General features: G+C 35.5%; 1 protein-coding gene across 1 annotated transcript in view; it reads right to left on the bottom strand.

Moving 5' to 3' along the window:
• Nucleotides 1–26,457, bottom strand: part of LRP1B (LDL receptor related protein 1B) — a 1,553,318-nt gene that overhangs the window by 226,676 nt on the left and 1,300,185 nt on the right. Inside the window, exons 50-56 of the mRNA XM_084892846.1 lie at nt 25,773–25,895; nt 23,860–23,979; nt 18,424–18,552; nt 14,257–14,379; nt 9,773–9,913; nt 8,064–8,251; nt 1,317–1,500 (exon numbers count right to left, since the gene is read on the bottom strand). Of these exons, the coding sequence (XP_084748972.1) occupies nt 1,317–1,500; nt 8,064–8,251; nt 9,773–9,913; nt 14,257–14,379; nt 18,424–18,552; nt 23,860–23,979; nt 25,773–25,895 (1,008 nt within the window). The remainder of the gene's footprint in view (nt 1–1,316; nt 1,501–8,063; nt 8,252–9,772; nt 9,914–14,256; nt 14,380–18,423; nt 18,553–23,859; nt 23,980–25,772; nt 25,896–26,457) is intronic.

Consider the following 26,457-nt stretch of genomic DNA (forward strand, 5'->3'; position numbering starts at 1 on the left):
TAAGTTCTGGAGACCAAACACACAGCATTGTGACTATAGAAAACAATCCTGTAATATATACTGTAAAGTTAACTAAGAGAGTAGCTATTAAATGTTCTCACCACAAAAATAAATGGTAATAATGTGAAGTGATGGAGGTCTTAATTAACACTATGGTGATCATCATTTTACAGTATACGTGTATCAATACATGGTACACCTTAAAGTTATGCAATGTTATATGTCAATTAATCATAATATTTTTGGAAAAATATCTAGCCTCTATTTTGCAAATATTTATGTTCAGGAACACTTACCTTTTGTGTCAAAACTATTATTTGTTTTGAATTATTATTGTTAATGAAAAATAAATACAACATGAATATATGATATAACAAGACCCAAATTTGATCATTAGCATCCACAATTTTTATACAATATTTTATGAAAAGTTTACAGTAATGGAAACTGACTAGTTTGGAAAATTTGTGTATACTTTTTTATTCCCTGTAATTATTTCATGCAAGTACCATGGCAGATGAGAAAACATCTAATGTTTTAAATGTTGTCACCAGCATGTATATTTGAAAGAAATAACATGTGTTATTCGATTCATTATACTCCAAAGCAAAGTAAGGGTGATAGAGACACCTTATATACCATTTTTATCCATTTTAATAGTCATTATTATATATTGCTTTGTATCATTTTAATATATGTGATAATCTCCACTAAAATTACAATATATTTTTAAGTTTGGTCATGCTTTATTGAATTTTATACTTTATAAACAATCATACTACTTGGAACAAAGAGAAGTTAAATAATTTTGCTAAATCACTGGAAAAACACAAATTATCTTACATAGCTGATTTATTATCATTGTCATTATTGCTACTGTTGCTATTATTGACTAGATGGTCTCCTTACCATGCATATGTGTGTGTGTGTGTGGTGTAGGGAAGACAGAAAAACTGCAAGAACACTGTCACAATTGGCTCTTCAATGGTCAAGGCCAAGCCTGCTCCTAAGAACCTGTGTCTCAGCAGAAGGCAATGCTAGAGACTGTTCTTGTTACTTGTGAAAACTCTCAAAATATAAACAAAACAAAGAAAAACCCTTAATAATTCATAAGACCATAAAGCAATATTATTAGACACAGAGCAGTTTGTGAACAACACAAAATCAGAATGACAAATCCTGGATCAAGGGAAGTAGGGAAGATTTTTTCCCCCCTGAGAAATAGCAAGAATGAATGAATTTAATAAAATGGCTATGAAATCCAGGATCCATATGTGCAACTGAGATTGGATCAGTAGACAAGTTCAATTCGATACCTGAAAGTGATTTGCAGCCATTTGGGTTATCAGGTTGAATTTGATAGCCCTCTGTACACAGGCACTTATAGGTCCCATATGTATTGATGCATCGCTGGCTGCATGGGAAGCCCGAGGAGCATTCATCAACGTCTACACATGTTTTACCGTCATCCTTCAGTTGGAATCCAGGCCAGCATTTGCACTGCAGAATTAAAAACAGGCATCATCAATTCATACCATTGTTACCGACTTTTCTCATTGGCTATCCCTTACAGGGTCTTCAAACTTTTTAAAGTGGGGGCCAGATCACGGTCCCTCAGAGAGCTGGAGGGCCGGACTATATGAACTACTAATTCCTACTGTAACACCTTGGCTGCGCTCACTGCCCAAAAAACCTGGCGGGCAGGATCAGACTCCCCTGGGGGCTGCATGTGGCCCGCGGGCCATAGTTTGAAGACCCCAGCTTTAGCATGACTGAACCAACAAAAGGTAATGGCAAATCTTTCTGTCAAACAGAGATTAAACATCAATAAGAATTACAAATATCAAATAAAGTTAAAGTTAAAAATATTCTCCAAAATATCTTTATTTGAACATCTGAGGTTGGGAAGACTATAGAAGTTAACTGATATCACCATAGCCATGTGACTAAAGAATGACAAGTAAGATAGAACTGAATTGTCAACTTTCATTCCTATTCTATTTCATTATATTTTATTTTTATAAGACTTTAACAGTCATAAGAATTAAACCGTATGTGGAACTTTGAGGATTACTAACAGTATCACATGTTATTTTATTAGAGCCTTACAGAAATTTATGATGTATTATTTTCCTTAGTTAACTGATGAGAAACCCAGAGGAACAAAGGTTAAGTTGCCTAGATAAAGCCAGGAGGAGAGTTGAGGCTGTCCATCATATATATATATATATATATATATATATATATATATATATATATATATATATATAATTTATATATATATACATATATGTATATATATATATTATTTTTTACAGAAAGGAAGAGAGAGAGATAGAAACATCGATGAGAGAGAATCATCGATCAGCTGCTTCTTGCACACCCCCTACTGGGGATGTGCCCACAACCAAGGTATATGCCCTTGACTGGAATCAAACCTGGGACCTTTCAGTCCGCGGGTGATGCTCTATCCACTGAGCCAAACCGGTCTGTCATTTTTTAACACATAGTAAATATCAATTAATATTTATCAACTGGTTCTGATTCCATAATCAGATATGTTGTTGTTGTCTGTGAAAATAATAATAATATAGTTTCTCCATCATTATTAAATAAATTTTATCATCAAATCTTTTCTTCAGTACCTCTATGATCTTCTACATGAACTTCTGAGGAAGGTCTACAAAATTTACTAGCTGGCATGTCAATTCTGAGTACAATGTCATGCCAAATATGTTTTTGAATTCCTGGAAATAATAAGATGCTATGATTGGTCACTCTCTTTTCCGTCCTCTATTCAGTCCCTGCCAAGAAGCATATGAAAATTCTAATTATACAAAATGAACCTATAATTGGCCAGGTGATTATGGTCATATTAACATTTGCCAAGGCTATTTAGTGGTCTTTGAATAAAGAAAATTGTGAGTATTGTGTGGGACAGTGAATTAAGAAAGAACTTTAAGTTATTAAAAGTAACTAGTAGTTAAGGGTTAGGCATAGTAAACATTTCATAATTTAGATAATTTATTTTAGGGTAAAGAAAACAGAAGAGCTTTTTATATTTTTAGGATAATATAGAAGATACATATATATATATATACAGTTAAATAGTCATACAACAATTAACCAAAGGGTAGAATTTTTTTTAAGTACAAGAAGGTATTTATTACTAGGAGGGAAAACATCAACTTCACTTGAAGCTGCTCAAAAGATAAAAACTTTTTTCTTCATCCTTTTACAAGAACTAAATCCCTTTAAGTTCTTGCATTTTATTCTTTAACAATTTTCACCAATATTTACCTAACAATCCTAGGCAATAATAAAGGATTGTGTTGTGTTTAATCACTAAACCCACTAGCAAGCCAGCAAATCAAAGCAAAAGCAACACTTTGAAAAGTAGTATTGTCACAGCCTAAGATATGATAAGGACAATTTGGGTAAGTCCTTCTCATACCTTAGGCTGTGGCAATACTTCTTTCCCAAGTAATTAAGAAGACTTAACTTACTACTTAATGTAGAAAGGCAAGAGAATTAAATCTGAAGAGAAAGAAACATTAATGGAGCTATAAGCTATTAAAGTGTGTGTACTTTTTGGAGTACCCTATATGTTACCCTAATAATTAAAAACTAAATATTTTTTTAAATGAGAAACTGACAGGATACAAGAAGATGTCACTGAGAAGGACTAGAAATTAGACCCTATAATTGACCATGTGGTCAGGAAGCCAGAAGACCCATAGCAGATACAGGGCAATGCTAAATTCAAGGGCACTTTAGAACAAATGAGAAGAAGTTGCATAAAGTAAGTTGAATTCCTCTCAAAAAGTATGAAAAACTTAAACAGTGTCTCAATTTGAACAGGATTTCTGAAAATCATTTTGAATGCCTAATGTCAAGGCTTATAGAACTACTGTATCAAATAGACAGATTAGATAAAAACATATTTATGGAATATTAATTTCCTGAAGGTAAAATTGGTAAATGCTACTGAATGTATTACACATTTCTATAAGCAAATGGGATTAGGATGTTTAAGGTTTACAGTAAGTTTTTTTATTGTTTATTGAATAAAAATATTTAAAAATATAATTTACTACCCAATCCAGTAACCTGGTTATAACAAAAACATTTTTACTCTTAAATAATTAATAAACACCTATGAGAAATTCTGCTAGCGTGACCTATATGAACAAAATGAAAAGAAATAATAATAACTTGCATACTCAACAATAGATGAGAAATTCATAACAGTTTAAAAATTATTCACCTTCATTTAAAAATACATTTTTATAAAAGTGAAATTTCTATATATATATTCAATGTCATTTTAATTTTCCCTCTCATCAAGAATGATTTCAAATTTTTCTACTTTGTGTCAATTTTCATATTGAATCATAAAACTGGAAGAAATAAACATAGCAACCCAAACTTATCTCTCACATTCAGGAATATTTTTGTGTAGTTTTTAATGTGGTATTTAACAAACATTGATTATTTTATTCCTAATACATACATTAAAACTTCCTTCTTTCTCAGAAGTATTTTTATTTTTCACATGGTAAATTCCCTTTCCCTTCAAAATAAGATTCTTGCCTTAGTAATGTTATTACTCTCTTTTGAATAGATACATTGTATGTGCTTTACAGCAAACATATAAATTGTTCACATTTCATAAGGTCAAATTTTTGCTTTGATCAGCAATTTTAATTTTATTGCAGAATGTGGAGTATTTCTTGACATGTACAGCTAATAATGTATTGAGAAATAAGTTATTGGATAATTTTCCCCATTTCCTGAAAAAGAAAAACCCATCATCTGACATTTCCCCCCCAAATAGTTAAGTATTTTGTTGTACGTAGGCTTTTTACTCAATTTCCTATCAGTAAATGTAAAATATGTGCTTGAACCTTTGCTTAAATTTCTTATTTATGATACTAAACTTAGCTCCTTAAATTTTTATACTGGTCTGTTTCCCACAGTAGATGTTTCATTTTATTCATTGGTTTTCACATGTGTATACATTCAGGAACATTACTTACAGAATTCTGTGAAGTATCGTATACAAATAATTTTTGTATTATGAAATAGAGTGTCTATCTCAACTAGAATTCTCACTTAAATCATTTCTGTAGAAGTCGAAATAAAAATGCTGATATTTTAAAGGTATGGAAAAACAAACATTTTTGTGTATTCTAGACCCTGTATGCTTCTGGAGTACAAATTTATATACATACAATTTGTTAAGGGGCCTCTTAAAGTGCCATGCGCAAACACGTCCACAGTACCCAGGTACGTTCCGATCGGTGCAACACTCAGTAGAACAAAATCTGACCTCGGCAATGGCCCTAACTGCCATTAGACTCCCTCTGTGTTTTATAAGAGCCATGTCCTATTGTGATTCACATGGAGCTAGTGCTCCATTAAAACACACTATTTCCAATGAATTGCTCCTCCAGAGACTTTCCCGCACTTACACAATCAATTTACCGAACACACAACTTTAATTTTAATATTTTGTTTGTTTGCATCCTCCATACCAATGTGAATGAAGCAGATGCTTTAAAATGCTATTTCTGTCCATCAACTTTGTCAGTAAAACATCTCTTCAGGAAAATGGTACTAACAGAAAGCAATTAGGCTATCAGGCATGATTTATTTTGTTAATGTACCTGCACTCAGTTCTAATACTTCATGTGTTCTGTTCTTTTCCCCTGCTCATATGAAAAAGAAAGTATTCTCCAGTTTTGTGGTAAATAAATGATTAGCCCATTTAACTTCAAATATGCATGGGGAGGAGGATGAGGGAAGAAATGAGAATTTAGGAGTTACATACATATCTAATGCAGCTATTAATATAGCAGTAATCTTCCTAAACACCGAGCTTCTCTTTCTTATTTTTTTCTTTATTCAGCATATATTGAAAAATATTTTGATTTTCTTGTCTTCCTGAGTATATTTTCACAAAATTACACATTATTATTATGAGTTGCACATATAGAAATTCTCCATTTAAATAATTTTGTGCGCACACACACACACACACACATATCATATATATATATGATATATATTATATATATATATATATATATATATATATATATATATATATATATATATATATAAAACGAAGATATTTTTCCCATTGATTTTTAGAAAGAGTGGAAGGAAGGGTAGAGAGAGAGAGAGAGAGAGAAAGGAAGAAAGAAAGAAAGAGAGAGAAACATTGATGTGAGAGAGACACATTAATTGGTTGCCTCCAGCATGCACCCTAAGTGGAGCCAGGGTCAAAAGTGCATCCCAGGTATGTGTCCTTGACTGGGAATCAAATCCATGATCCCTTCGTGTGTAGGCTGAAGCTCAAACAATGGAGCCACATTGGCCAGAATCCTAACAATATTTTGATGCCTTTTATATTTTATAGCTATATTGGATAAAAAAGTTTTCATTACCCCCAAATTATTTTTTAATTGAATTTACTTGGGTGAAATCCTATATAATAAAGAGGTAATATGCAAATTGGTCGGGACACTGTCATGGAACACCCAATCAGCAGGCTGTGTCCCTGCCCCCTGCTCAGGCAGCTGCAAAGCCCTGGGTAGGTAGGATATGATAAGATAGGAGAGAATAAGAAAGGAGAGAGAGAGGAAGGCAGGCCTGCATGCAGACAGGCCAAGAGGAAAAACAGAAATACTGAAAGGAAATAAGAAAAACACACATTTATTAAAAAGTGAAGGAAACACAGGGCTGCACATGGGAGGGGGTATTGACCTTGGAGGGGGAATGCAGAGTAGGTGGGGCACAGGCAATGCAGAGTGAAGAACCCTACCCAGACGTGGGAGGAGGGTGGTTGCCCCCAGCACCGGTCATTGGCGGGGTGGCGCCCTCGAGTCCCAGGAAGGAGGGGTGGATGGTCGAGGCTTTCCAGGCAGAGGCACTCCTGCTTCATGGCAGCAGCACCTGGGCTATGCGGGCCTTGGCCACCCTCCCTGGGCAGGGCGCAGCACAGCTTAGCTGGGGTGGAGTTGGAAACTAAGAAGGGTACTCCTTTTGTCCCTGAAGGCAAGACCCCAAGAACAATGGACAGGGTTAGGTTAGTGGTGCATTAAGAGTACTTAGTTGACTAGAAGTTGGGGTGTCCTAGGCAGGGAATGGAAAGAGGATGGCAGTGGGGAGGCTGGGGAAGTGAAGGCAGTGAAGGCCTGGCCAGGGCTGGTCCCTGGGCTAGGGGTTAACACCCCCCCGAATGGAAGCTTTAATATCAAAATGTGCTCAGGCGGGGCAGGAAGCAGGTCCCAGAGAGGAAGGAGGAAGGTTAAAAAGAGAAACCGGTGAACATGGTAAGGGGGAGGGGGATAATGATAGGGAAGGAGGGAGGGAGGCAGGGTCCAGGCTCATAAGGGAAAAGTGAATTGGGGGAGGGTGGGAGGAATAAGAAGGAGACACATGAGGAAGGAAGGGAGAGAAGGGAGGAGGGAGGGAAGGAAAGGGGCCATAGGAGGTTCAAAGGGAGGGAGGGAAACAAAGCAGGAAAGAGAAGGATGCTAAAATGGGGTGGGATCAGGAAAATAGTTAAATAAAAAGAAGAAACAGAATATGAAAGTGAGGGGAGTTTAAAAGGAAGAGTTAGTAAGACAATTAAGTACAGGGTGATTTTTTAAAAAAATGTAGTCAGACATCCCATGAAGGCTCCCAGACTGTGCAAAGGTGCAGGCTTGGATGAGACAACCCCCCCGCCCCTGCCACCCCCCAGGTCCCCAGGCCACCCTTGCATGAATTTCATGCATTGGGCCTCTAGTTGGTTAATAAAATAATACTGGTTTCAGGCATACAATTCTGCAATACATCATCTGTATATTGTATTATATGTTTATCACCCTAGGTCAGGTCTCCTTCTGTCATCATTCATCCCCCCTTTGCTTTCTTTTACCTCCCCACAACTCCTCCCCTCTGGCAATGACCATACTGTTGTCTGTGCCATCAATCTTTTTTTTTATATTATTATTCTTGCCTAGTCAAATTCTAATGTATTCAGTGATTTTATATTTTTGATGAATACCAACCTTGTAACCAACTGGGAGGTCCTGGCAATCTTGCGAACATCCACTGACTTTCTTACTCAAACATTCGTTTATATGGCAGTTTTTCTCATCTGAGCCATCGCCACAGTCATCCTTATTGTCACAAAGACCTCTACTGGGAATGCACCTGCCATTTTTGCACATGAAAAATGAACTGTTGCATGACTGTTCTGGAAAAAGAAAATAAAATGAATGGAATATAAAGGGCATGCCGTTGTTTTTATAATACAGTTGTTGCAAACATTCACAAATATGGTAAGTTATCTAAAATCATAGTGAATATATATGTACATATAAAATGCTTTCTATTTACACACAAAATATAGAAAACCAAAAGCAAACTGCATGTTTGCTCAACCCACTGTATATTGCTTTAAAACAAAAATTAACAATCTAGATATGTGTCTGTAGCTCTGGCCAGTGTGACTCAGTTGGTAGGACATTGTCCCATGCACCAAAAGGTTCCTAGTTCAATTCACAGTCAAGGTACATGCTAGAGTTTGGGGTTTGATCCCCAGTAGGGAGCAAAAAGGAGGCAGCCAATCAATGTTTTTCTCTCATGTAAATGTTTCTATCTCTCCCTCTCCTTTCCTCCCTCTCTAAAACTCATTAAGAAAGTTTTTTTTTAATGTGACTATAGTAAAATTAATGGAATATTTCTGTCTTCATCTATGTTCTGACAATTGAGATCAAAGTGTAATGATAGTTTGACATTTCCCTCAAGCCATAGGTCTCTATGTGAAATTAAATGTCAATAAAAAATTATGAATCCAGAATAGGTAGATATTCCTAATTTTTTTTCATCTTGGAAACATAACTTTGATATTGTGAAATCAGGGCATAAAAAATACATTTTTAATGAATAATAGAGTTGTTCCATATATAGCCACAGAAAGAAGTACAGACTTTGCAGCTACTCTATTCCTAATGATTTGAATGTTACTCATTATTTAACATGATAAAAGAAAGCTTATTAACATGCAAACTACATGAGTAGTTTTTATTTTAAAATACATGACTATGGCCAGGTATGCCTTGGTGGTTGAGCTTCTACCTATGAACCAAGAGTTCACTGGTTCGATTCCCAGTCAGGGCAAATACATGGTTATGGGCTCAATCTCAAGTTGGGGGCATGTAGGAGGCAGTCAATCAATGATTTTCTCTCACCATTGATGTTTCCACCTCTCTCTCCCTCTCCCTTCCTCTCTGAAATCAATACAAATATATTTTTAAAATATGACTAAGTAAAGAATAGTGAAATTAGCAATAAATCAAGTTTGGCTATGTATATATTTATTTAATATGCAATTTATTTTATTTTGCCTAAATATGAATGACACAGACTTCTCTCAGTAAATCTCAAGTCCTTTTATGTTTGCATGTTTGAAGTTTAGCAGGGAAACTTTATTCACATAAAATAATGTATTAAGAAAAGGTGACCTTTTTGAAGGGTCAGGGTGATGGATTCATCAGGTTCATTGCCTGAAATCTTCATGTTTTTAGCACATACTGAATTTCTAAAACTAGCTTCAAAACATTATTAGATCCTGCATAATGTCACTAGATACATCAATGCTTAGTGATTTGCATTTCCTTTCTTTGTCTACCATACTAAGCAAATCAGAGTCACAATTTTGCCATTTAAAAAAGACAGATTTTAGAATAAGCACAAATTAATATATTTTCTGTACCTGCACTTTTGCATTTGGGGTTTAAAGGTGCTTCATCAGAATGGTCAGGGCAGTCAAAGTCTCCATCACACTGCCATTGTGTATTTAAAAGACACCGTCCATCAGCACAACTAAATTCTTCTGCATTACATGGTCGGTATTCTAGAGACAAAGAAATAAAGATTCTAATTTATATTATTTATATGATTAACATTATTCATATTTTATTGATATCTATCTATCTATCTATTTTTTTTTTTGTTTTACAGAGAGAAAGGGAGAGGGAATGAGAGTTAGAAACATTGATGTGAGAGAAACATCAATCAGCTTGCTCCTGCACACGCCCTATCAGAGACAGAACCCTCAACCAAGGTAAATGCCCCTGACTGGAATCAAACTCTTCAATCCATAGACTGATGCTCTATCTACCCACTGAGGGCTATGGATAGGGCTATGACAAACCAGTTAGGGCTATGACAAACATTATTTAAAACTGCAATCTCTAATCTACACTAAACCTAATTAACCATGTGGATATGTTTCTATTTCTATCTGGGACAGTGGTCATACTTGCAAGAAATATTTGTGGTTGGGAAGTAGGACAGAAGTCCAGAAAATAAAGTTGCAAAACAAGGCCTGTTACTATTTCTAGGTGAGAAAACAAGAACGCAGGACCCCAGTGTACCATCTCTGTTCAAGGTTATTCTAAAGAGTTCCCTTAGAATGAAAAACAAAATGGAAGCCTTTAGAATTATCTTTAAGATAAAGAAGCCGGATAAAGAAGGTAAAGTGATCTAGCTGGGTTCACATAAATGGTGAAGCTGTGATCAAACCCTGGATTTTGTAAGACTTTCATCTTTAAATTATAAAAAGCAATATGCATTCATTGTAGATATTTTGGAAACTACAGAAACATGTAAAAATAAATTTAAATAATTCTTTATCATCTTTAAGTATCACTTTTATGCTGATGGCCACTGAATTAACATTATTTGAGGAACAGAATAAACAAGAATATAATAGAATCAGGGGTATAGAATGGGAATGGATTGATAATTCTCAGGGGAAAAGGGATATGGGGAGTACAGCAAGAGATTGGACAAAAATCGTACACCTATGGATGAGGACAGTGGAGGAGAGATATGAAGGGAAAAAGGAGAAACAATTGTAATAATCTGAACAATAAAGATTTATTAATTTTTTAAAAAATCAACCAAAATACAACAAACATTATTTGTCTAGATCACAGTTCTGGCCTTTAGAACCAAATTTTCAGACATTCACTATATATGATTAACTGATTAACATTTCATTTTCATAATATAAAAAATATATATATTTTTTGTTAGATCTTTCTTCTGCACCAGGAAAACTGGCCCTTAAACTCCTATGTTCCAACACGAATTAACACCACCGCCGATCAAGTCATAAAGTTAGAAATACTCATTTATCCATATCTAACTGTAAGTTAATTCTGATCCCCCTCTGCACTTTCTATCCCACTGGTTCTTCCCTGGTTCAGAATCACATCATTAAACATCAGAACGATTGCAACCACCTCCTAACAACTACTGTTCCCCTTTGCCATGGCAGCATTTCATCCACTCTGCTGCAAAAGATGGTCCTAAAACATAAATTTGACTGAGACATCCCTCTGTTTCAAAATGTGCTCTGACAACTTAGAGACAAAATAATTAAATACAAATTGTTTAATATTATTTTTCTGAATTTTTAGAATCTAATTTCAACCTAATTTTCTGGTTTCAACTTACCTCACACAAAATTAATTGCTACTCCTCAATTATTTCAATTTGCAGATCTTTGTAAATGTATACAGAATTTGCTCTGTGTTTACGGAACTACTCTAAGCACTCTGAAACACTAATAACTCACTTAATTTTCTTATTGGACCTCCAAGTTTAGCAATGCTATTACAATTTTTCACAGCTTAGGAAATCGAGATCCTGGAAGGTGAAATACCTTTTCCATGTTACACACAGCTAGTAAGTGACAGAGCCAGAATATGGACCAGGCTGTCTGGCTGTAGAGTCCATGCTTAGCCACCATGTCATATTCTGGTCTGTAGCATCTAAACAGGATTTTCTCTCACTAACATTCCCTGCTTCTTCAGTGCTTAAATAATAATTTTCTCCGCTCTGATTTCATGCATTGTGATACTTATTTATACCTGACAATGTATGTTGTATTATATGGTATTCCTAATTTTTTAATGAGTTTTCCTAGTGGGGCCTGTCAATTCATCTCTATATCAAACAAATATAGTATCTAGCAGAGGAAATATATTCAATCAGGCACATAGAATTAAATCTTAAATCATTGTGTAACTTTTAGAATATCACATTGGATCGATGACTTAATGGTGGAATGATCATAAAAACTCATATCCATTGAATTCAAAGAGACTCATATCCAAGTCCAAGGTTGTAGACATTGCATAGGCAGGACAAAGGAGGCACTAAATATACTGCCTTTGGTAGATGTATGTGGATTTCACATTTTGTATTTATTCTGGTAGACATTTAAATATTTACCAAAATAGTAGGTTTATATAAGGTTACAACTTCAACTCGGAATTTTTAATATATTGATTTTTTCCTCAAAAGTTATGTATGGAGTCATACAATGGAGTCAAGACAGTCTCTTCAACAAATGGTGTTGGGAAAGTTGGACAGATACATGCAAAAAATGAAACTAGATCACCTTCTTACACCATACACAAAAATAAACTCAAAATGGATAAAGGACTTAAACATAAGATGGGAAAACTTGAAAATATTAGAGGAATGCACAGGCAGCAAAATTGCAGGCATATGCTGAAACAATACCTTCACCGTTACAGCTTAGAACAATGGAAACTAAAGAGAAAATAAACAATTGGGACTACATCAAAATAAAAAGCTCCTGTATAGCAAAATAAGAAAATCCACTGCATGGGAGAACATATTTGCCAATGTTATCACCGATATGGTTTTAATCTCTAACATTTACAGGGAACTCATACAACTTAAGAAAAGGTAGATAAACAACACAATAAAAAAAATGAGCAATGGACCTAAATAGATACTTTATGAAAGAGGACATAAGGAAGGCCAAGAGATATATGAAAACATGCTCAAAGTCACTAATCATCTGAGAGATGCAAATCAAAATGACAATGTGGTACCACCTCACACCTGTCAGAATGGCTATCATCAACAAATCAACAAATGACAAGTGCTGGCAAGGATGTGCACTGCTGGTGGAAGGCAGACTGGTGCAGCCACTGTGGAGAAGAGTATGGAGTTTCCTCAAAAAACTAAAAATGGAACTCCCATTTGACCCAGTGATCCCACTTCTAGGAATATATCCCAAGAAACTAAAACACCAATCAGGTTTTATTGGTGTTTTAAAGGATATATGCACTCCTATGTTCATAGAGGCACAATTCACAATAGCTAAGATTTGGAAATAGCCTAAGTGCCCATCAGCAGATGAGTGCATTGAAAAACCGTGGTACATCTACACAGTGGAATACTACTCTGTGGTAAAAAAAAGAAGGAATTCTTACCATTGCAACAGCATGGATGGAACTGGAGAGCGTTATACTAAGTTAAATAAGCCAGATTGAGAAAGATGAATATCACATGATCTCATTCATTTGTGGAATATAATAAGCATCATAAACTGATGAACAGATCCAGAGACAGAGAAGCATCTATCAGACCATCAAACCTCAGAGGGAAGGTAGAGAAGGATGGGAGTAAGGGGGAAAGAGCAACCAAAGGTCTTGTATGCATGCATATAAGCCCAACCAGTGGACACAGACATCAGGGTGGTGAGGGCATGTGTGGGGGAGTGCGGGGGGGGGGGCAATGGGGGGATAAGGACACATATATAATACCTTAATCAATAAAGAGAGAAAAAAGTTATGTATTTATGACATATATATATATAGTTATTATATATTTATCTTTTTACTATATATATATATATATATATGCACTTATCTAATCACTTTATACATGTAGTGAAAAGATAGATCATCATATTACATCTTAAGAAATAAGTACTAGTACATGTGTAAGTAAGATAAGATGAAAGGAAAATGCTCAGTATTCAGTTATCCTGATAGTTGTGAATTATACTTTTCTCTCTCACTGAGTTATTTGATGTGGCTGCAAGAATGAACTAGATAGATGGCAGCATATTATCTTTGTGTACTTCAAAGTACGCAAAACCAAATATATTTTTAGAAACATTTTTATTGTGGTTTCTGATAAGAATACACTACAAGAATGTATGACTTCCAAGTAAATGTATAATTATTAGAGAGTTTAAAGAGGTTACATGTAGTCTGTCTGTGTATTACTGAACTTGCATGTCTTTAATGATGTTAATGAATGTGTATCTTTGTATTTGTTGTTTATTTATATATTCTTTGAGTCATTATAAAAGGCTATTATTTAGCCCGAGGCTGTTTCCAGGAGAAGTTTAGTTACACTTACCACACTGCTGAGACTCATCAGAGCCATCTCCACAGTCATCATCATGGTCACAAACAAACTGCTTGGGAATGCACACTTTATTATGGCACATGAAAGCATTCTCATCACATGTATTATTGGGAGCTAAGAAAGATATTACAAAAACCAAAGTTAGATTAATTCCTATTTTATCTTCCCCCACCTTAGGAGCTTAGAAAATATGTGCTGTTATACTCAGTAATTCATAGTTATTTAGAAATTTAACTTTTCAAAATATTCAACATATCAGATAAATTAATAACATATTAATACACATTTCTTAATATACTGGAATATATAAATATAAATAGATATGTAATTCAAAGTTTATTATTAATGCCTTCAACTGTTCTAGAATTAACCCAAAAATTCAGGTTTTTGAGCAATTTGTAAGTTTGTCAAAGGTGGAATCCAAAAGTTCATTTGTGATTTAACAATAAAGATTAAAATAAATAAATAAAAGTTTAAAAAGTTAATGAAGTGTAATAATGTGGCTAAGTTTTTCTCTCTTCTGTACCAATGCTAGTAAAGGGATAAAATTTTGCTTTATTTATCAAAAAATGAAACTGAAAAGACCGTAAGTGCCAATGCTCATTAAAAAGTGAAAAAAATAGCCAAAAGATATGAGAAAGTTACTATTTTCAGAAGAAAAGAAAATAGGTGACTGTAAGACTTAGAGGTTAATATTTATGGTGTGATGAGCACAACCACAGTATCACATTAAAATAAGAAATAAAATATCAATCCTTTAAGAAAAGTGACCCATGAAAGTTGCGCTCTATCTAGCAAGGGCCCTTACCAGTGGGAAAAATGGTTGATCAAAACGGGCTTTAAAATTTCAACAGATGTTCAAAAAATGCCAATTTGTGCAGATGAAGTAAATTTTGATATCTTGTGCATGGAATCATAGAGATTTGAAGAGATTATATAAACATTTTTAGATTACATTCCCTTACATTTAAAGGATAAGTACTATGATAAAATTCAAGATTTGAGATATTTTCAATGTTAATAATCTGCTATATTATGAATGTTCACTATCTTACTGTAATTATAATCTCACAAAATATGCATATATCACATCACGTTATATACCTAAAACTAATACCATATTATATGTTGATTATATCTTAATTCTCATTATCATATACAGGAAAGAGGAAGGCTTTGCAAAAATCACTCTGCCTCTTACATTTGTATCTTGAGAAAGCTATTTATCTTCTTTTTGCATCTGTTTCTTTTCTATCTTTCTTTCTTTCTTTCTTTCTTTTTTTTTTAAGAGTGGAAGGGAGAGGGAGAGGGAGAGATAGAAATATCAATGATGAGAGAGAATCATTGATCAGCTGCCTCCTGCATGTCCTCTACTGGGGATCAAACCCAGAACTCCAACATGTGCCCTGACTGAGAATCAACTGTGACCTCCTGGTTCAGGGTTGATGCTCAGCCTCTGACCCACACCCTCTGTACTGTGCATCTGTTTCTTTTTGTATTTAGTGAAGAAAATAAAATCTATCTGATGAATTTCTTGTAAGAACTAGGTAAATTGTAAGAAGCAGATCAGCTCATTTTATGTACTCAAATTCCTAGATGCACTTTGAATTTCTATCTGACAATTATTTTTGGAAGATCCCCAAAAACACTTCCCTGAGATATTGAGGGAATTCAATAATGTAAACAAAAGCATCCACAAAAAATATTGGACATATAATGAACACTTGGATAAGTCTAGATGTTTTCCAACCCTTCTCTTCTGTCTTAAGAGGCATCTTCCTCAATCTAGAACAACTCTCTTTTTTCTCTTTGAACATTATGACTCAGATTATAGCCTTGCTTTTTTCTTCAAGTGCTTCCATGAGATTTCTAGGCTTTAAATATATATTTATTTGTGATGACCTAGTATCTTTTATAGATACACTAGATGCCTGGTGCACGAAATTTGTGCACAGTGTGATCCCTAGGCCTGACCTTGGATCAAAGTACAAGCACCTGGCATGGAAGGGGCTGGGCAGCACCTGGGCCCCTGGGCCTCTACCTGCCCCCCTCACCTGAGTCACAGAGCCTGAGTCCCCATGCAGTGATGTGGTGAGCATGGCCAGACACTGTGGGCTGGGGCATAGCGTGGACTTCTGGGCTGCCCAGTGGGGCTGCATGTTAGCTTGGTGGGCAATGCGTTTTCTCCCAGCCAGCATCACAGACCGGCTCCTGCATGAGCCCACAGTGAGCCCAAAAGAGGCTGAATGGGTGCAGGGCATGCTCCTCGCGGCTGCCTGGCACCTGAGCACAGGGGCTTTCCCAGCACTCAAGCCCTGGTGTCCCAGGGGAGGGCAGTGGGGAGAGTAAGAGCGAGCGTGGTGGACATCCCGCATTCTCACGTAGCACCTCGATCCCCATTACCCCCACACCCAGATAGCCAGAGAGAGGTTACAGCATGTTGCTGATACCCGCCATGTTCTACACCACCCCCTGGTGGTCAGCGCACATCATAGCGAACAGTCAAACTCCTGGTCAAGGGGACAATTTGCATATCAGGCTTTTATTATACAGGACTTTTCTAACACTTGAGCTATTATAATTATTATTTTACATGCCTATCAGTTCCCTACCCACGGCTGCCTCAAACTCTATGAAGAAAGAAAATCTCTGCTCTCAACTCAGTAATGACTGAAACAGATACATGACTAGACAAAACAAATATATGTGAGTGTGTGTGTGTGTGTGTGTGTGTGTGTGTGTGTGTGTATACAACACAAGTGTATATAAATTTAGTCAAGTATGATTTATTTTGGGGAAACTTATTTAAAAAATAATATGAAAGCCAAATAGAACCAGCATTAAAATTTGCCCATTATAATCAAAGTAAAACTCAGTTACTAATAACGTCTCTAACTTTGAAATGTGCAACAGCTTATATAACTCCAGTGAATTATGCCAATTCTAACACATGAATTGTTCTTTAAAACACTAAGCAACAGAGGCTTATCTGGCATTAACATGTTCAGATCACTGGAGTACAATTTATTGTGTTTGAGAATAATTTACTTAATAGCACCCGTGTGGCCCAAAGTGTTAATATGCCTCCCAGAGTGTTAACTGTTACAATAGCAGTGCTATACTGGGACCATCTGGATCCCTGAATTGATGTGTGATCCTCCATTATGTAGCCCTCAGAGGCCCCATTGACCTTTACAGACACACACATCCGTTTCAAGATCAAAGTCAAGTATTCTACCGTAGCACGGGTTCTGTGCAAGTAGGCCTGCTCAAAGCTTTCTTCCTCCTGTCTGCTTTCGCTATTCCCCTTATACACATCCCACACACACTTACATTATGGCTTCAAATACAGTTTTCAAAACCTGAAGACAGGTCATCGGAGTGACGATTGGCAGAATTCACTTTAATGAGCAGAGTTCACAGCCATGTTTTTGATCAACTGCTCAGCTGGGCAGGTTCCCTATGCGAGGACCTTGGAACCCACATTCAAATAAATATTCAGTCTCTTCATTTTCTTGATCAGGCAAAGACGTTTGTCTAAATTTTTATTGTTAAGTCATTCCCTGTAAGTTTCCTGGGGTTGACTAGAGTCAGAAACACAGTAAATTGTCTGACCTCCAAAGGTGTACCTCTGATCCCCCAATTTCATTCAGCTATAGCCACACTATTTTTACCTGACCTGAGGGTTAACACCCTATCCATAGGGCTAATAGGTGTTCACTGACCTTCTGATCAGTGGTTACTTGGGATCACAGAAGCCATGTACAGAGTATCTGAAATGAGCAGATCTAAAAGTTGTCACGGTGGGAGAGAGGGGACAGGGTAGAAGATGCTAAATAGTAAGTAACAACCCTACCGCACTCACACACACATCAGGGAGTTACATTATCTCAAAAATAAAATGATAAATCTGTGTTCATCAAAACGATTTTAAAATGCATAACCCAACTGTGCACGTTTGAATGGCTTTGAGGGGATCAGAGGGCTTTGCTGAACTGCTCTGAAGAGCATCCCAGCTCATTAGTTCTGACGCTCCCTGTGAGTCCAGGGAGTGAGCCAGGGAGAGAAAGGAAAGATGGTGAGCAGTCCAAAAGTGAATGTTTGAGGACCAGCGGCAGCTTCCCCACATGCATGGCCCCACCGTGTCCCTGTCCGTACCGCAGCCCGCGGTGGAGAGCTCATCGCTGCCGTTGGGACAGTCCCGCTCCCCGTCGCACAGCCAGGGCCGGGGCACACAGGCGTGGGAGCCCTGGCAGCTGAACATGTCGGCCGCGCAGGTGATGGCACCTGGAACCCAGAGGAAAGACGCAGTAAGTCAGGGCGTGTCTGCTGGAAAAGGGCTGCCATGCACATGTCCTACAGAAAGGAGGGAGGCAGGAAAATGTGGCTGATGAGGAAGAGACTGAAGTTATTTGGAATCATCCAATATGACCTTCTCCTATAGATAGTTACACATTTTCCTCTCAAAATGCATTCCTTCATCATTTCCGTTATGTTTATTAAAGCTACATGGCTGAAAATAATACTTCCTCTTTGTAAAATACAGCAAATGCCATAGAATCTTACCTAATAAGAGACAAACATGTAATTGACTGAACCTCCGCTACATCCACAGCCAATCAAAGTGAATATGCCAATTAACCCAACAAAGATGGTGGGTTAATTTGCACATATAGGAGGAGCCAGGACAGGCTGGACACCAGCTATGAGGGGGAGGGGATGCAGCAGAGGAAGCTACAGGAGCTGTGCTCGGGACAGAAGCTAGGACTTGCTGGGTCCCGTTGGGGCTGGGATTGAAGCCAGGGGAAGGAAAGCCTATTCTTGCACGAATATCATGCAATGGGACTATAGTTGTGAATAAAATGAAAAAGAAATGTTTAATAAAAGAACTGAATATATCAGGATCTGCACTTAATATAATAACTCATTTAATACTCACAATAACCCCAAAGAATAGAACTGTTATTAGTCTCATTTCACAGAAAAAGAAATTGCAAACCTAAACTCCTTGTCTTGACCACTACTGCCATTCTTGTTAATCCCCACTCTGTGCTGTTGAAAAGAATAAATGTATGCATAGTCTCTGTTTTTACACGCTTGATAAACAGAACCTATATTTTCTAAGCTTTATCAATTTAATGTCCCTTTATTTGAATGATGTTGTTTTTCAAATATACACTGCAAAATAAATAAATAAATAATGCTTATTGACTTGTAAATTCAACAGGTCATAAATGCTTCCTCCTTGTTCATCCTCACATGGACACAGGGTAATCATAAGAGAAAAAAAAGAAAAGAAAATGATTGTTTCTCAGGATGTTTCCTTACCCCCAAGTATAACTATTATAGCTATACATATGGAATGGCTCCCTTTTTTGTTATTTATATAAAAACTAGAAACCCAGTGCAGAAATTCATGCACAAGTATGGTTTCTAGACCTGGCCAGTGATCAGGGCCGACTTGGACCTTCTGGCTGCTGGCCGGGGCCTTCCTTCCCCTGGCGCTGGCTGCCAGCCAGGGCCTTCCTGCCTTCTTTTATTCTGCCTACCCCCTGGTGTTCAGAGCACATCATAGCAAGCAATTGAACTCCAGAGGGAACATTTTGCATATTAGCCTTTATATATATATATATATATATATATATATATATATATATATATATATATATATATATATATTTGAGTCAATTAGTAATTGGATCCTCAAATCCAACTATTTTTTAATTTCACTTTTCTTGTGACCAAAAGTTGCCCATAAAAAATATATCCTAAAAATCATAATGTTAGGATTATTCAGAAAATGTTAATATCCCAGGAAGAAAAAAACTGGGTGGATTGTCTAAAGATATTTGTTTCCAAACATTTAAAGCAATAATCAACATGGGTTACTGGATTATCTGGGTTATCGCTATCATCTTCTCAGCCACAGAGCTATTAGGAGCAGAAAATGCTCTCAGTGCCATGTTGTAATATGAGGGGGCAGTAGGGTGACAAAGTAGAACTAACTCCCTAGTGAGCTTTTCCAACACAAATAGGCCTTGCTCTGGCATATGCTTTAGTTTGGAGAACAGGATGAAAAATGAATGCTGAAAAGTCCCCCAGATAATTCAGATTTGCTCATTTGATTGAGGATAAGTGTTAATAGAATGAAGTTTAATATGATATCTATGACTGGAAAAAATAATAAAAGTTGCTTTCATTTAAAAATTAATTTACCTGATAACTGTTAAGTCGTTAGTACCTTTGAAAATAAAATTATCTTCCTACAGAATTTATTTTTATAGTGTTTATTCCTCTTATCTATCTTCTCAAGCTTGCCATAAGAAAACAGTGTACTTTCACTATTATACTTTCAATTTGTGCTCTAATTGCTATAATATTTTTTGTTATTAAGCTTGAGATTTAAAAATGAACGTTTTTCTATTCTCTTGCCTACGTTTTTATTACTACCCTAATGTATTCTCAAGGTAGGCATAATAGACATAGCATTGATTCGGCTGTTGAGAAATTTAATTTTGTCTGACCTTGGAGAAGACTGGCATCTGAATTTCACTGTCTATAAAATGTAGGTTATGACTACATAATTACTCAGATACTCAAACTATGCAATGACATAAGGCTTCGTGCAGCTAATTTTCTGGCTCCCTTGATACTATTCAACAGTTTTTATGTTAAGAGCATGTCAAAACATCATAGTCAATTGGAAAGAAAAAAACTCATGGCTTCATTCCTAAGCTACACTTATCTGAAGACACACTGATTTCCTCATGGATATGAATCCCCAGGGAGAAGGAAGACAAGCTGAAGGAACTCCACCAGATCCATCCTGTGCACATATTTAGATACAAGATTGATTTATAAGAGTTACTCTCTTATTTAGTGAGTATTTAAAAAATCTGAATTCTGGTCCTAGCTCTGTTATCTCTGACCCTCTGAGAGATGTCCGCAAATATACCTGGTATTAACCTTTGTGAGTTTCTCTTTTTTTTAATGATCAAATGATGGAAATGGACTACACTGTGATTTCCAAATAGGATCCTCAGAACTTTGCTTAAGGAAGATTGTGTTTACAGCCCTCATTAGAATATTTGGAGATGGGGGTTAAGAATCTACAATACAACACACTTCTGAGAAGGACAATTTATGCACCAAAGGTTGAGATCTACTTAGATAAACTACTTTTAAAGTTCCTTTTTGATCCTAAAATATTAGGTTTGGATCTTTGACTGACGTTTGGTCTAAAAGAGTGATTTTTATGTGAGGCCAGATTGGTAGTTAGTATACAAAATTCAGTTTGCAATTAAAGTGACTGGATATTTTGAAAACAGGTAAACATGTCCTTTACAATTTTAATCCTTTAAAAATATTCTGAGGACACTGATAGGTACAGGCATGACAATAACCATGGGCACAATAATAACAATATTACCAGTGACAATAATGATAGATAGACATGACAATAACTCTGAAAAATAAAGGAGGAAGCAGAAAAAATATAACAAAAGAGAAGGGAACAAATTCATTGATATAGCATACACTGGTCATGTTAGATAATCCCAAAGAGTGACAAAAGATTGATCATTTTGTACCCACTTAGTAGGTAAGGAGCTTGAGATATAAGGAATAAAATGGACCTGCACCTGTGATCACAGAGCTGGAACATTCCACGCTGTATGAATTCAGGATATTTATCCATTTTGCTATACATATACAGTCAGAAAAAATAGATCTATCAATGGAGCCATTTAAGGTAGGGTTAAACAAAGAGTCCACCTTATTTTAAAGATTGGGAACTTGCTCAAACCATTGTAAGGAACAATTTTTCTCTTAGAATCAAAGAAAGATTTAATAGCAAATAGAAATAAAGTCGTTAAAAGGCACTGGCCAGGCATTTACTCTATTGCTGATTTATTTTTCTTTGCAGAGCTTTATTATAGCAATCTTTTTATATTTACCTTTATCTGTTGAATAACTAAGTTGTTTCAGCTGTATAAATAAAAAGTAAATGTTGGTTAACTTAAATACAGGAAAATAAAGTGTCTGATTTCAAAGGATAGCTCCAATTTTATGTTATTTCCAGAGAACTTCAGGTTAGCTTGCACATTATAAAATCTTATCTACCTGTCTCCGTAACCTGAAGAGCGGGCCAGGCTCCTGACACTTAATAAAATGCTAAGTAACCGAGACTGGTTTGGCTCAGTGGATAGAGCGTCAACCTGTGGACTAAAAGGTCCCAGGTTCGATTCCGGTCAAGGACATGTACCTTGGTTGCGGGCACATCCCGGGTAGGGGGTGTGCAAGAGGCACCTGATCGATGTCTCTCTCTCATCGATGTTTCTAACTCTCTATCCCTTTCTCTTCCTCTCTGTCAAAAATCAATAAAATATATTAAAAAAATAAAAAATAAATAAAATGGTAAGTATACTTAACTCTATTTGTGCACCTTATTCAATGGTTCAGGGACTTTTCTCTCATGAGGATGAAAGAGCTATGAAATACAGCTTTTATAATGAGTAAAGAGTATCCTTATAATAAATGCATAGAATTGAAATTGTCCCCTCAGCTGGGAGTTGTCAGAGAGTTAGACCAGGGGGTGGGGCCATTCAGGGGAAGGGAGGGAGGGAGTACCCGGCCTGTGGCTGGCAGCCACTAGCGACCCTACCAGTGCAAGAATTTCATGCACTGGGCCTCTAGTATATCTATAAATACAAACATATATAGAAACAGATCAGAGAGAAATAGACATAAATAAATTACATATTTGTCAAGTATAATAAGTTTAAGAAATAATATTTCTTCCTTTTTATTCCTTAAGAAATTCAGTTAATTCCATATAAATTGTTTATTAAATGTTTCTGATTATTTAAAAGTAATTATATTAGCTGTGTAGTTAACATTACACTAGTTAAATATAGGTGTTAAAATTTACCTCTCATTACACAAAGCTGAATTTTACTTTATTTTATATGAAAGAATAGAAAGTTTTATTTTTTCCTTTCTATTGAATTTATTGGGGTGACACGGTTAAAACTATACAGGTTTCAGTCAGGTGCACAGTTCTACAACACATTAAATGTCACTGTATTGTGCGTGTTTTTGCATACATTTCAAGATAGTATATAATAGCTTCCTTCCTTATTTCCCATTGGAAACAAATCAATAATCACGTTTACTATAATGTACACACACATACAAGTAACACAACACATACAAGTGTGGCTTCTGTGGTATAAATTGGTATACTTTTGGAGGACAAGTTAACAATACATATTAAGAGCCATAAAAATTTGATCACTTGACCCAAATAATTCCAGTTATTGAAATATATTCCAAAATAGCATTGAAGACTAGAAATAAATTTTACAGATATGTTCACTGTGTCAATATTAAAAAGAACCCTAAACATTAACAACTGTATATATAAAATTAGAAGAATAACACTGTCATAAAAATAATAAAAACAGATACATAAATGGTATAAATAAATTTAATGCTAAGGTAAGTAGAAAACAAGGTCTTCTGTGTATTCTAATAAGATAGGACATATGTAACATGCATGTAAAAACTGAGTGAGAACAAAAAGGACTAGCTCACCACAAATACTATCACTCTCATCCAGCCCGTCTCCGCAGTCATCCTCTCCGTCACACACCCAGTGTTTGGAAATGCATTTCTGGGCAGAACAGGCAAATTGGTTCCAAGAGCAAGAAGAATCTAAAAAACAAACAAGAATGTCTGTTGTAGGAAAACATTTGGGACCATCTTAGGACAAATATGAGAGTAAGAACATTCTTCTTTAGACTTTATTAAAATCAACAATTCTTTAATAAAACAAGGCAAATTCCTCTTCTCTGTGACAGCTCTATCATACACTGAGTGGACATTATTATCTCTGAACACATAATAATCTGGCCACTCAGTATATATTCAGGCCCAGTGCATGAATTCATGCATGTGTAGGATCTGTCCAGCCTGGCCAGGGGGAGGGGACATGGGCCATTGGTCAGCCTGTCTGCAGATCAAACTCCTGGTCAAGGGGACAATTTGCATATTAGCCTTTTATTATATAGGATTATATATCATCATAATAATATTATATATTATTATGATCTCTGAACACATAACAATCTGGCCACTCAGTGTATTTTGACAACAGCTTGTATATTCCCTCTGAGTTTCCGGGTTAGCAACATTGTTCCTTCACCACAGTTCTCACAGGGTTTGACTTGAAGCTAGCCATGATGATGGTACTCCCCTCCTTCAGGTTGCCGTTAAAAAACTGTGGTGAGAGGAACAAATATAAAATAAATATTCCAGGAGTGGTCTAGTTATTCTTTATAATTTTTAATATATTTTGAACAATTAGAGAAAAATTATATCCAAAGTTACAATATGGTGGACACATCAGCATACATTTTTGTTTTTAAAAATCAGGTGTCTGAGGGGGTTTTAGCTTGATGGCTAAACACATCTATACATACTTATTATTTTGATGTTTTTGTTTCTCTCCCTTGAGAAATCTTAAGTCTGACTAATAACATCCAAATTCATTGGCAGAGCATCTGGTATGTTATGACCAAGATATGCATTAGAAAGAGAACACTCTTGTAATTCCAAAGCCAGATTTGTGATTGCTCTCTACCCTCTTCAGCCTGTTCTTCCACTCAGCTTTTTTATAACTACGAAAGATCTAAAACTAAAACCCTTCCAAATTAAAGTCCTCAAAATATAAATTGCTGTAAAAATATTTTATTTTTATTTTTATCTTGACACTATAAAATATTTTCAAAAGTTTTTGTCTTGCCCTTGCTCCTCCAACCCCTCATCCCTGGTCAGGGAACATTCAGGAGGCAACTGATACATGTTTCTGTATAACATCTATATTCTCTCTCTCTCTCTCTCTCTCTCTCTCCTTTTCCTCTGTCTCTCAAATCAATAAAATATATTCTCAGGTGAGAATAAAAACAAAACCATATTAAATAAATTTTAAAAATGCTTTCTTACCTTGCCAAGTAAAATGAAATGTACACACACAGAAATTAAATGGTAGGTGATGAAGGATGAAATCCAGGTTTCCAGGTTTAAATATATTATTTAAAGTTATTCACGCAATTAATAGATATATTTAGAATAATAATAGTCAATTATACGTAGAAGGAGTCTGACAAATAGTGTGAGCTAAATCCTCATTTTTCATATTAGAAAACAAATCTATTACCATCTAAAAGTAATAAGTAAAACAATTAAGACATAAGTACATAATTTAAATTGATGGACATAATTAAGAAAAACAGAAAAGTTTAAAAGGAAAGACTAGAACAGGTGACTGTAATTCTTTGTTTTAAGTTTTTATGTTATATTTAATCTATACCATTTTATATTATTTAACAAAAATAAAAATTGATGCTAAACCAATTTTCCGTATTTTGAATAAAATACCTATCTAAGTGGACATCAGTATATAAATAATAATCCGGTTTATAAAGTTAAAACAATGTCTCACTCACCACAGTGTAATTCATCGAGTCCATCTTCACAGTCTTTCTGACCATCACATACCCAGGAATTCAAAATGCATCTTCCACTAGGACAACCAAAATAATTTTCTTCACATTTGTGCTTGTTTTGCACTGTGACAAAATATAGAATGTAGTATCAAAAATTAATGAATCTTAGACTTATGAAATATAGGTGACAAATAAATAGAAAACTTAAAATGGAACCAAAATGTTCTCTTCAAGAATGTCAAGGTCGTGAAAACAAACAAACTTGAAAAACTGGCACAGATCAGAGGAAATTAGAAAGATATATTAATTAAATCTAAGGAAAGATTATATTAAGAGAAAAACTGTTTATACCCAAATAATGGAAATGACTATCAAGTTATAAAGTGAATGAGCCTAAGACTACATAATCATTTTAGGTGGAAAATATTCTTAATTCCCTAATTATAAAAATATTAGTAGATCTTTGCTTACAAAGTATGGACTTGATATTACTACTGTCCTATAGTTTGAGTATGCTTTAACAAGATTCAAATAAAATTTCTCAATTTTAAGAAAGAAAAACAAGTTATAATACAATATCTACAATTTTTATACCTTGCAGAAATATCATGAGGATAAAAAGTACTTGTATGAGAAATTATTCTGTAAAATATATAAACACACACACACATTTATATATATATTA

Source organism: Pipistrellus hanaki, assembly GCF_964339955.1.
Source record: "Pipistrellus hanaki genome assembly, chromosome: 8".
Taxonomy (NCBI): Eukaryota; Metazoa; Chordata; class Mammalia; order Chiroptera; family Vespertilionidae; genus Pipistrellus; species Pipistrellus hanaki.